We start from the raw sequence: 13,908 nt of genomic DNA on the forward strand, positions 1-13,908 counted from the left end.
GAGCCATGTCTCCGTCAGGGCCAAAAAGTCTAGGGACTGAAGGGCAGCATAGGCTGAGATGAACTCTGTGTTCTTGACCGCAGATCGGCAGTTCAAACCGCTGCCGGAGGCCAGGAATAACTCATGGGTTGTGCGAGCAGGGTACACTAAATTAGAAGGATTGCAGCCAAGGGGTGGGTAGCGTCTGTAAAGCCTACAGGGAGAAGAGCGAACTGGGATAGAAAACACACACATGGTTGCCAAAGCTACAACGAACACACATTATCTAACCCTATTATCTAGCAACAAACCCCATTAACTAGTAACAAACCCCATTAACTAGTAACAAACCCACATTATCTAGCAACAGACCCCATTAATTAGTAACAAACCCACATTATCTAGCAACAGACCCCATTAATTAGTAACAAACCCACATTATCTAACCCTATTATCTAGCAACAAACCCCATTAACTAGTAACAAACCCACATTATCTAACCCTATTATCTAGCAACAAACCCCATTAACTAGTAACAAACCCACATTATCTAGCAACAAACCACATTATCTAGCAACAAACTCCATTATCTAGTAGCAAACCCACATTATCTAGCAACAAACCACATTATCTCTGGGCTAATGTTAAAGTAGTGCACTATATAGGGAATAGAGTGCCAATTGGGATGCACTTCTAGGTTGTCTAGCGGTTAAGCGCGTTGGGCCAGTAACCGTAAGGTCGCTGATTCGAATCCCTGAGCCGCCTAGCTGAAGAATCTTATTGATGTGACCTTGAACAAGGCACTTAACCCTAATTACTCCTGGATAAGAGTGTCTCCTAAATGACTCAAATGTAAATTTGTTCTCCACATCAACAAACAGCACATGGAGCACATGGAGCACATGGAGCACATGGGGCACATGGAGCACATGGAGCACATGGAGCACATGGGGAACATGGAGCACATGGAGCACATGGAGCACATGGAGCACATGGGGAACATGGAGCACATGGGGCACATGGAGCACATGGAGCACATGGGGCACATGGAGCACATGGGGCACATGGAGCACATGGGGCACATGGAGCACATGGGGCACATGGAGCACATGGAGCACATGGAGCACATGGGGCACATGGAGCACATGGGGCACATGGGGCACATGGAGCACATGGGGCACATGGAGCACATGGGGCACATGGAGCACGGCGTCACACAGTGGTGAGGTGGATGGGATACAATGAGCACATGGGGCACATGGGGCACGGCGTCACACAGTGGTGAGGTGGATGGGATACAATGAGCACATGGGGCACATGGAGCACATGGAGCACATGGGGAACATGGGGCACATGGGGCACATGGAGCACATGGGGCACATGGAGCACATGGGGCACGGCGTCACACAGTGGTGAGGTGGATGGGATACAATGAGCACATGGGGCACATGGGGCACGGCGTCACACAGTGGTGAGGTGGATGGGATACAATGAGCACATGGAGCACGGCGTCACACAGTGGTGAGGTGGATGGGATACAATCAGCACATGGAGCACATGGAGCACGGCGTCACACAGTGGTGAGGTGGATGGGATACAATGACGCACGCTTTGGTTCCCGTGTTCGTTTGGTTCTTCTCTGATCTTTTCCATTTTGGGTTTGTTTTCGTTGGATCTGTTTTGTATTTCTTTGGATGGTTTTCTTTTGTTTCTGTGTCTTTTTCAGCACACAGACATACACTACTATCTATTAGAGAGCTGGAGGATATGAGCACACAGACGGACACTACTATCTATTAGAGAGCAGGAGGAAATGAGCACACAGACAGACACTGCTATCTACTAGAGAGCAGGAGGGAATGAGCACACAGACGGACACTACTATCTATTAGAGAGCAGAAGGAGATGAGCACACAGACAGACACTACTATCTACTAGAGAGCAGGAGGAAATGAGCACACAGACAGACACTGCTATCTACTAGAGAGCAGGAGGGAATGAGCCCACAGACAAACACTACTATCTACTAGAGAGCAGGAGGGAATGAGCACAAAGACAGACACTACTATCTACTAGAGAGCAGGAGAAAATGAGCACACAGACAGACACTACTATCTACTAGAGAGCAGGAGGAAATAAGCACACAGACAGACCCTACTGTCTATTAGAGAGCATTAGGAAATGAGCACACAGACAGACACTACGATCTATTAGAGAACAGGAGGAAATGAGCACACAGACAGACACTACTATCTACTAGATAGCAGGAGGAAATGAGCACACAGACAGACAGACACTACTATCTATTAGAGAGCAGGAGGAAATGAGCACACATACAGACACTACTATCTATTAGAGAGCTGGAGGATATGAGCACACAGACGGACACTACTATCTATTAGAGAGCAGGAGGAAATGAGCACAGACCGACACTACTATCTATTAGAGAGCAGGAGGAAATGAGCACATAGACAGACACGACTATCTATTAGAGAGCAGGAGGAAATGAGCACACAGACAGACACGACTATCTATTAGAGAGCAGGAGGAAATGTATGCATTAGATTCCGTATATATACATTCCTACTGTACAACACATCAACAACTTTGATCTGTTGTTATTCTTTGGTTGTGTGTTTTGAGCACACATAGAGAACAGGGGGAAATCAAATGTTATTTGTCACATGCTTCTTAAACTGGTGTAGGTTAACAGGGAAATGCTTAGTTACAGGCCCTTCCCAACAATGCAGATAAAACAATATACAAATGATCACACAAGGAATAAATCCACAATGAGCAAAGATAACATGGCTATATACACAGGGTACCAGTACCAAGTCAATGTGCAGGGGTAATAACATGGCTATATACACAGGGTACCACTACCAAGTCAATGTGCAGGGGTAATAACATGGCTATATACACAGGGTACCAGTACCAAGTCAATGTGCAGGGGTAGAGGTAATAACTTGGCTATATACACAGGGTACCACTACCAAGTCAATGTGCAGGGGTAATAACATGGCTATATACACAGGGTACCACTACCAAGTCAATGTGCAGGGGTAGAGGTAATAACTTGGCTATATACACAGGGTACCAGGTAATAACTTGGCTATATACACAGGGTACCAATACCAAGTCAATGTGCAGGGGTTACGAGGTAAAGTGACTCGGCATCAGGATAGATAATAGACAGTAGCAGCAGCGTATGTGATGAGCCAAAAGAGTGATCAATGCAGATAGTCTGGTAGCTATTTGGTTAGCTATTTAGCAGTCTTGTGGCTTGGGGATAGAAGATGTTCAGGGTCCTGTTGGTTCCAGACTTGGTGAATCTGTACCGCTTGCTGTGCGGTATCATAGAGAATAGTCAATGACTTGGGTGGCTGGAGTCTTTGACAATGTTTAGGGCCTTTCCTCTGACACCGCCTGGTATAGAGGTCCTGGATGGTGTGGATCTCGGCCCCAGTGATGTACTGGGCCTTCCTCTGACACCGCCTGGTATAGAGGTCCTGGATGGCAGGGAGCTCGGCCCCAGTGATGTACTGGGCTGTACACACTTCCCTCTGTAGAACCTTGCGGTCGGATGCCAAGCAGTTGCCATACCAAGTGCTGATGCAGCTAGTCATCCTCCTTAGGGGAAAGCAATGTTGCAACGCCAACACAGCCTTCACGACTGTGTTGGTGTGGACCATGTTAATTCCTTCGTGATGTAGACACCGATGAACTTAAAGCTCGCAACCCGCTCCTCTACAGCCCCTTCGATGTAGATGGTGCGTGCTCGGCCATCTGTTTACTGTAGTCCACGATCAGCTCTTTTGACTTGCAGACGTTGAGGGAAAGGTTGTTTTCCTGGTAGCACACTGTCTAATCTCTGACCTCCTGCCTATAGGCTGTCTCATCGTCATTGGTGATCAGGCCTACCACACTTGTGTTGTCAGCGAACTTAATGTTGGAGCCACACAGTCGTGGGTGAACAGCTAGTACAGGAGGGTGCTAAGTGTACTAAGCACGCACCCCTGAGGGGCCCTCGTGTTGAGGGTCAGTGTGGACAGGAAGTCCAGGATCCAGTTGCAGAGGGAGGTGTTCAGTCCCAGGGTCATGAGCTTAGTGATGAGCTTTGAGGGCACTATGGTGTTGAACTCTGAGCTTGTAGTCAATGAACAGCATTCTCACATAGGTGTTTCTCTTATCCAGTTGAGAGAGAGCAGTTTGAAGTACAATAGAGATTGCATCATCTGTTGGGGCGGTATGCAAATTGGAGTGGGTCCAGTGTGTCTTGGATGATAGAGTTGATGTGAGCCATGACCAGCCTTTCAAATCATTTCATGGCTACAGATGTAAGTACTACGGGTCGATAGTCATTTAGGCAGGTTACCTTGGCGTTCTTGGACACAAAGACTATGGTGGTCTTCTTAAAACATGTAGGTATTACAGACTGGGTCAGGGAGAGGTTGAAAATGTCAGTGAAGACACTTGCCAGCTGGTTAGTATATACTCGGAGTACTGATAATCTGTCTGGCCTCGCCGTCTGGAACAGCTGGTGCTCTTATGCATGCGTCAGTGTTGCTTGCCTCGAAGCAAGCATAGAAGGCATTTAGCTCGTCTGGTAGGTCCTATATTGATGCTTTGTGTGTGTCTGTCTGTGTCTGTCTGTGTGTGTGTGTGTGTGTGTGTGTGTCTGTGTGTGTGTGTGTGTGTGTGTGTGTGTGCGTGTGTGTGTGTGTGTGTGTGTTGGAGTCCAGTACATTCCTTTGCCATGCGTTGATGTAGGTTGAAGTGGTACGTCAACCAAAGATTTGAAAAAGCTACCAGGGTGCACCATCCACATACGTATCATTAACTAGGCCTCATTGCCTCTGTATGTACCCGTAGGTTTGTTGCATCAGAGTCAAATTATCAGAGGAAATTTGAAATGCCTGTTTTGCGGACGAGACGTAGGGTGGTTCATTGTACAATGAACAGGTTTGTGTATGGCGGATGCCACAGATGCCTCCCGGAGGGGCAGCCAATCAGTCAGCCCAGCTATTTTGATGTGTGCTACAGAGGCCTCCCTGTTCACCGTACCCGCCTGGTATGTGGGGCCTTTCACATAGTCGACTGTGGGACAAGACCCTAACTCACAGACACACACACACACACCTACTCACCTCACTACCCCTGTACTAGCATTGGCGCCAGGCTCCTAATGACTATTGGCCTGTGGGATCTTCTTAGTAGGAGATGAAAGACCAAGTCTGCCAGCTCTGTTCACTATCACAACTACACACTGGACAGTCAGTCACCGAACAGACACAACACACAGGCAGGCACACTTCAGCCAGGGCCCAGAGGGCAAACCATTTCATAAGAAGAGAAAGGGAAAAACTACTTCCTGTCTGTGACGACTTCGTTTTTTTGACTCCAGAGAGAGAGGGAGAGAGAGGTGAAATACTTTATTCACCGACGATGCTCACCTTTGGCTTGAGTCAGCCGAGAACCACACGCTCGCCAACACCCATCAGCCCACACGCTCCCCAACACCCATCAGCCCACACGCTCCCCAACACCCATCAGCCCACACGCTCCCCAACACCCATCAGCCGAGAACCACACGCTCCCCAACACCCATCAGCCCACACGCTCCCCAACACCCATCAGCCGAGAACCACACGCTCCCCAACACCCATCAGCCCACACGCTCCCCAACACCCATCAGCCCACACGCTCCCCAACACCCATCAGCCGAGAACCACACGCTCCCCAACACCCATCAGCCCACACGCTCCCCAACACCCATCAGCCGAGAACCACACGCTCCCCAACACCCATCAGCCCACACGCTCCCCAACACCGATCAGCCCACACGCTCCCCAACACCCATCAGCCCACACGCTCCCCAACACCCATCAGCCGAGAACCACACGCTCCCCAACACCCATCAGCCGAGAACCACACGCTCCCCAACACCCATCAGCCCACACGCTCCCCAACACCCATCAGCCCACACGCTCCCCAACACCCATCAGCCCACACGCTCCCCAACACCCATCAGCCGAGAACCACACGCTCCCCAACACCCATCAGCCGAGAACCACACGCTCCCCAACACCCATCAGCCCACACGCTCCCCAACACCCATCAGCCGAGAACCACACGCTCCCCAACACCCATCAGCCCACACGCTCCCCAACACCCATCAGCCCACACGCTCCCCAACACCCATCAGCCGAGAACCACACGCTCCCCAACACCCATCAGCCCACACGCTCCCCAACACCCATCAACCGAGAACCACACGCTCCCCAACACCCATCAGCCCACACGCTCCCCAACACCCATCAGCCCACACGCTCCCCAACACCCATCAGCCGAGAACCACACGCTCCCCAACACCCATCAGCCCACACGCTCCCCAACACCCATCAGCCGAGGCCCACACGCTCCCCAACACCCATCAGCCGAGAACCACACGCTCCCCAACACCCATCAGCCCACACGCTCCCCAACACCCATCAGCCGAGAACCACACGCTCCCCAACACCCATCAGCCCACACGCTCCCCAACACCCATCAGCCGAGAACCACACGCTCCCCAACACCCATCAGCCCACACGCTCCCCAACACCCATCAGCCCACACGCTCCCCAACACCCATCAGCCGAGAACCACACGCTCCCCAACACCCATCAGCCCACACGCTCCCCAACACCCATCAGCCCACACGCTCCCCAACACCCATCAGCCGAGAACCACACGCTCCCCAACACCCATCAGCCCACACGCTCCCCAACACCCATCAGCCCACACGCTCCCCAACACCCATCAGCCGAGGCCCACACGCTCCCCAACACCCATCAGCCGAGAACCACACGCTCCCCAACACCCATCAGCCCACACGCTCCCCAACACCCATCAGCCGAGAACCACACGCTCCCCAACACCCATCAGCCCACACGCTCCCCAACACCCATCAGCCGAGGCCCACACGCTCCCCAAAACCCATCAGCCCACACGCTCCCCAACACCCATCAGCCGAGGCCCACACGCTCCCCAACACCCATCAGCCGAGAACCACACGCTCCCCAACACCCATCAGCCCACACGCTCCCCAACACCCATCAGCCCACACGCTCCCCAACACCCATCAGCCGAAAACCACACGCTCCCCAACACCCATCAGCCCACACGCTCCCCAACACCCATCAGCCGAGGCCCACACGCTCCCCAACACCCATCAGCCCACACGCTCCCCAACACCCATCAGCCGAGGCCCACACGCTTCCCAACACCCATCATCCGAGGCCCACACCCTCCCCAACACCCATCAGCCGAGGCCCACACGCTCCCCAACACCCATCAGCCGAGGCCCACACCCTCCCCAACACCCATCAGCCCACACCCTCCCCAACATCCAGACACACAGAGGTCTCCAGTAAGGGCTAAGTCCCCAAGCAACCTTTTAACAGAATGGACCTGGAGCCATACTGATGGAGTCATACTGATGGACCTGGAGCCATACTGATTGACCTGGAGCCATACTGATTGACCTGTAGCCATACTGATGGACCTGGAGCCATACTGATGGACCTGGAGTCATACTGATGGAGCCATACTGATGGACCTGGAGTCATACTGATGGAGTCATACTGATGGACCTGGAGCCATACTGATGGACCTGGAGCCATACTGATGGAGTCATACTGATGGAGCCATACTGATGGACCTGGAGCCATACTGATGGAGCCATACTGATGGACCTGGAGCCATACTGATGGCCCTGGAGCCATACTGATGGAGCCATACTGATGGACCTGGAGTCATACTGATGGACCTGGAGCCATACTGATGGAACCATACTGATGGACCTGGAGTCATACTGATGGAACCATACTGATGGACCTGGAGCCATACTGATGGAACCATACTGATGGACCTGGAGCCATACTGATGGAACCATACTGATTGACCTGGAGCCATACTGATGGACCTGGAGCCATACTGATGGAACCATACTGATGGACCTGGAACCATACTGATGGACCTGGAGCCATACTGATGGAACCATACTGATGGACCTGGAGTCATACTGATGGAACCATACTGATGGACCTGGAGCCATACTGATGGAACCATACTGATTGACCTGGAGCCATACTGATGGACCTGGAGCCATACTGATGGAACCATACTGATTGACCTGGAGCCATACTGATGGACCTGGAGCCATACTGATGGAACCATACTGATGGACCTGGAGTCATACTGATGGAACCATACTGATGGACCTGGAGCCATACTGATGGAACCATACTGATTGACCTGGAGCCATACTGATGGACCTGGAGCCATACTGATGGAACCATACTGATGGACCTGGAACCATACTGATGGACCTGGAGCCATACTGATGGACCTGGAGCCATACTGATGGAGTCATACTGATGGAGTCATACTGATGGACCTGGAGCCATACTGATGGAGTCATACTAATGGACCTGGAGTCATACTGATGGAGTCATACTGATGGACCTGGAGCCATACTGATGGACCTGGAGCCATATTGATGGACCTGGAGTCATACTGATGGACCTGGAGCCATACTGATGGACCTGCTGGATCCATTCTTTAGTGGAATTATTTTCATGTTAAATCTATGGATTCTCGGTACAGCAAGGAATCAAACCTGCTGTATGGTCAGTTTGGCTGGACCCATTCTGTAGTGTTTCCAGTTAGCTATGGGTCATTAGGGCTGATTTGTTTACTGCAGATGTATGTACTGACTTTGATTAGTGCGTTCATCCTAAAGGTGAGAGAACCACCCGACTGTAAGTCACTCTGGGTACGAGCGTGTGCTAAATGACCATGTAAATGACCATGTGTTTCCTGGATAGTGAGCACTATGCTGCATCATTGATGGAAACTGCACATCTTGGTTTGTTCTGTATGAATCAGCTTAGAATTTTTATTTTATTTTATTTTACCTTTATTTTACTAGGCAAGTCAGTTAAGAACAAATTCTTATTTTCAATGACGGCCTAGGAACAGTGGGTTAACTGCTTATTCAGGGGCAGAACGACAGATTTGTACCTTGTCAGCTCGGGAGTTTGAACTTGCAACCTTCCGGTTACAAGTCCACCGCTCTAACCACTAGGCTACCCTGGATAAGGGTGGTCCATCAGTATGGATAAGGTCTCGTGGATTCTTGCCGAGTTGCTGAAAATATTTCTCCAACAGTGACATAGTAGACGGTTGAAAATGCTTTCAGTGCTACATAATCTGGATTCTATTGGAGCGTTCTATATAGCATGGTCAGAGACAAGGCCACAGCGTTATACCACAAGATCTGCTCTCTTTGCTGTCTCTACAATGCTGGCTTTCTAAGCTATAATCAATGGTTGAAGAGTAAGGGATATTACCAAACAATGATTATCTCAACCATTGTTCCCCAATAGGTCCTTCAGCATGTTTTACATACCCAACAACTCTCCAGCAGAGACAGGAAATGGCTGGCTTCCAAATGGCATCTATAGGGCTTTTAGTCTGGGAAGCCCAACCCCAGGCAACAGGGACATGGATCTGCTTTCAACGATGGACTCTTTTGGCTTAGAGGAGCCATGCCCACATCTCTACTCTATCCACTTAAATAACATACTAAATAGTAACTAGCAAGATGGAGATCAGTGTTTTTTTCTTTCTTTCAGGAGTGCATTTTGTGATTGGCTACTGGCAAATTTGCATCAACTACCTTCACTGAAAACCACTGCAAAGGCTTTGCCTGGAAACTTTTGGTTTTGAATCGCGACGTTGTGGCTTGTGATTTGTTAGGAGAGTTGCCTGTCTGAAGAGGACCCACCCCAGAAGTTGTCAAACGAGTGCGTCATTGAAACCCAGACCCTACTCACTGTTGCCCGGGTTGGGTTTTCCAGACTAAAGGGGCTCTGGTCAAAAGTAGTGTGCACTATGTAGGGAATAAGGAATATAGGGCTCTGGTCAGAAGTAGTGTGCACTATATAGGGAATAAGGAGTACAGGGCTCTGGTCAGAAGTAGTGTGCACTATATAGGGAATAAGGAGTATAGGGCTCTGGTCAGAAGTAGTGTGCACTATATAGGGAATAAGGAGTATAGGGCTCTGGTCAGAAGTAGTGTGCACTATATAGGGAATAAGGAGTATAGGGCTCTGGTCAGAAGTAGTGTGCACTGTATAGGGCTCTGGTCAGAAGTAGTGTGCACTACATAGGGAATAAGGAATATAGGGCTCTGGTCAGAAGAAGTGTGCACTATATAGGGAATAAGGAATATAGGGCTCTGGTCAGAAGAAGTGTGCACTATATAGGGAATAAGGAATATAGGGCTCTGGTCAGAAGTAGTGTGCACTATAAAGGGAATAAGGAATATAGGGCTCTGGTCAGAAGTAGTGTGCACTATATAGGGAATAAGGAGTATAGGGCTCTGGTCAGAAGTAGTGTGCACTGTATAGGGCTCTGGTCAGAAGTAGTGTGCACTATATAGGGAATAAGGAATATAGGGCTCTGGTCAGAAGTAGTGTGCACTATATAGGGAATAAGGAATATAGGGCTCTGGTCAGAAGTAGTGTGCACTATATAGGGAATAAGGAATATAGGGCTCTGGTCAGAAGTAGTGTGCACTACATAGGGAATAAGGAATATAGGGCTCTGGTCAGAAGTAGTGTGCACTATATAGGGAATAAGGAATATAGGGCTCTGGTCAGAAGTAGTGTGCACTATATAGGGAATAAGGAATATAGGGCTCTGGTCAGAAGTAGTGTGCACTATATAGGGAATAAGGAATATAGGGCTCTGGTCAGTTATGTTAATTGAATTAGTTGTTAGTAGAATTGAAAACAACTGTGTTGGTTCAGGAGGAGCCAGAAGAAGGAGGAATAATGATATATTGTTCACTAACACTGGGAAACAGGGTCATTTGGGATCAGCTTGACCCTGTGTATCTCCTGTGGTTATGTTAAATGCAACTGTTTTGGTCAGAGATCTCTCACGAATAAAGTGCATTGATGTTTCAGCCCTCTCTGTTCCTAACTCGTTGTTTCCTGTGTGTGTCTCCTGCTGTGGTTGTGTGGGTGACCTCAACCAGCTGTCTTCTAACCAATAGCTGTCTCTCCTGTTCTTCCTGCTGTGGTTCTCCCAGGTGGCTGCTCTGCTCTGGTCTTTACTCATTGTGTGTGGATCCTTCTTGAATTGCTCTCTGTTCTGTTCATGTGTTTCTCCTGTTTGTCCTGCTGTGGTCTTTACACATTGTGTTTCTCTCCTGTTTATCCTGCTGTGGTCTTTACACATTGTGTTTCTCTCCTGTGTTTCTCCTGTAGGTGGCAGCCAGGGCCGGGGTGTACGACCTTCTCAACCAGCTGGGTTTCTCCGAGTTTGAGAACCTTCGGGACACGCCACTTGCCAGGCTCCGCTGCCGGTGGCAACGACAGAACATCCAATCACGTCCCTTCAGGGGGGCGTTGATCTGAGCTGAGGAGAGATCACTGTGAACCGCCAGACTATGGCTGTTTCTGAAGTGGTACTCTATTCCCTGTATAGTTCACTACTTTTGACCAGGGCCCTCTGCACTCTAAAGGGACTAGGGTGCCATTTTATACAACCTATGTCCTCCTGTGCTTTTTATTTTATTTTTATATATACCTTTAAATTGTAATAATGCTTTGTATTTTGAAATGTAATAATGCTTTGTATTTTTACCCTCGTATCACTCTGATACTGTATTATTATAATACTGCTTTTTACAAACCCACTACCAATGTTAATTAGTATTAGAATGGATGTTTCAGTACTGTCAGTCTGTATTTCCTGGTTCTGATGCTTCTGCTCTGACTGCCGCCGAGATTCAAGCTGACATTTTTACGTCTCATTTGCTCTATTGTTTCATTGTTAATATAGGAGGAGAATGAATTCATATTTTGCCCCCTTGGTGAGAACTGCCTTACAAGTATGGACCCTATACGTTTACTAGTATGGACCCTATACGTTTACTAGAATGGACCCTATAGGTTTACTAGAATGGACCCTATAGGTTTACTAGTATGGACCCTATAGGTTTACTAGTATGAACCCTATAGGTTTACTAGAATGGACCCTATAGGTTTACTAGAATGGACCCTATAGGTTTACTAGAATGGACCCTATAGGTTTACTAGAATGGACCCTATAGGTTTACTAGTATGGACCCTATAGGTTAACTAGTATGGACCCTATAGGTTTACTAGTATGGACCCTATACGTTTACTAGTATGGACCCTATAGGTTTTATCAGAGGAGGTTTATATTCACCTGGCAGAACAATGTTAGTCATTAGGGGTTGAAATGAAGGGTTAAAGTAGGGTTACGTTTAGGGTTAGAAACCAGGGTTATGTTAAGGTTAGTTTGAGGTTATGTTAAGGTTAGTTTGAGGTTATGTTAAGGTTAGTTTGAGGTTATGTTAAGGTTAGTTTGAGGTTATGTTAAGGTTAGTTTGAGGTTATGTTAAGGTTAGTTTGAGGTTATGTTAAGGTTAGTTTGAGGTTATGTTAAGGTTAGTTTTAGGTTATGTTAAGGTTAGTTTGAGGTTATGTTAAGGTTAGTTTTGAGGTTATGTTAAGGTTAGTTTTGAGGTTATGTTAAGGTTAGTTTGAGGTTACGGTAAGAGTTAGAGGTAGGGAAAGGCTTCAACTTTTGGGCTAGCGGAACTCCACCTCCGTAAATATTCTGCCAGTTAAATAGACACCACCTTAATCAGAAGACAGTATTAGTGTTAGTCTGTACTAGAACGTATTGGAACGTTTCTCCAGTTTAAAATATAGTTGAAACTACAGACTTTTAAAACAAACAGCTTCTTGGTTTAGATGGAATACATTTCTGTTACTTTTAATCAACATACAGTATCAGTGTCTCCAACTCCACTCCCAGGTATTCGTTTGCCAAACTGCTGTAGATGCTGCCAAAGCTAAGCTTCTGCTCTGTGTTTTACTGCTGTTTGTATGTGTCTCAGTCCTCACTTCTTCACAGCGGTTTCTCCTCTCATTAAAGGGCTAATCTGCGTCAGGTTCATCCATCTTTTAGATATATTTTTCCTTCAATAATGATATATACCAATTGATCCTTGAAGAATATAACTTGTAAATGGCTCGAGTTAAATCCAACTGTCGTACCCCATCAGAACCCCAAATATACGCTTGTTCTACTCCAAGGTTTGTAAAAGAATGTCAATGTAAACCCTGTATAGCCTCAAAACATGGTTCAACTATAATGCTGATGTCATGGACGGTCTGTCCTTGTATCCATGGCTCTATGAATTTGAGTGGTTACATTGTTCCAGCCCCGTCCCTCTGCCTTTTACCAGAACAGTGGTGGCATGGACGCTTTGTGTACTTTGAACTGTGAATTCCCCCTTTTTAAGGGGTTAATATGGGATTGAAACGACAACGAAGCAGTCTCTCTGTCACCTGTTTCGGTAAACAGCTGAGGGATGGACCTGGAGAAATGGAACCACTTATATTCACAGACCGAGCTCTAAGCAGTGACCATATGTGTACTGATCCTGGATTCTTCCTTTTAACTGATATCTCTGCATGCTTGGAACAGCTGCTGAAGCCATTGATGCAACCGACTCATTTGAGGTTTCCAACTTCAGTAAAAGGTGTGTGTGTGTGTCCCCTCCTCTTAGGATATTGGATGTGTCCCACAATTTCACCCCATTCCAAACAGTAGTGCACTACTCTTGACCTGGGTCCATTGTGCTCTGGTCAAAAGTATTGCAGTAAGTAGTTGTCCCCCCCCCACACGGTGTCCTCTTCTCTCCCGTCTCCTGCCGTCTTCTGTTCTCTGTTGTTATGAACTGCATTTTAAGGTGTTTTGCCAACAAACTATTATGAGTATATTTAGAAAATCTAAGCGACCGTTCGTACTTCAAGTCAGCCTCTCCAAGAACGG

General features: G+C 48.1%; 1 protein-coding gene across 3 annotated transcripts in view; it reads left to right on the forward strand.

Annotated features, from left to right (window-relative positions):
- Positions 1-13,016, forward strand: part of LOC139381850 (phosphatase domain containing paladin 1a) — a 149,391-nt gene extending 136,375 nt beyond the window's left edge. For 2 of the 3 annotated variants that reach the window (XM_071125665.1, XM_071125664.1), the window contains exon 20: positions 11,304-13,016. In XM_071125665.1, coding sequence (XP_070981766.1) covers positions 11,304-11,453 — 150 coding nt within the window. In that variant the 3' untranslated portion in view covers positions 11,454-13,016. The remainder of the gene's footprint in view (positions 1-11,303) is intronic. The other variant, XR_011628584.1, reaches the window with a different exon arrangement.
- The last annotated feature ends 892 nt before the right edge of the window (positions 13,017-13,908 follow it).

The sequence above is a fragment of the Oncorhynchus clarkii genome, chromosome 23 (assembly GCF_045791955.1).
Source record: "Oncorhynchus clarkii lewisi isolate Uvic-CL-2024 chromosome 23, UVic_Ocla_1.0, whole genome shotgun sequence".
Classification (NCBI taxonomy): Eukaryota; Metazoa; Chordata; class Actinopteri; order Salmoniformes; family Salmonidae; genus Oncorhynchus; species Oncorhynchus clarkii.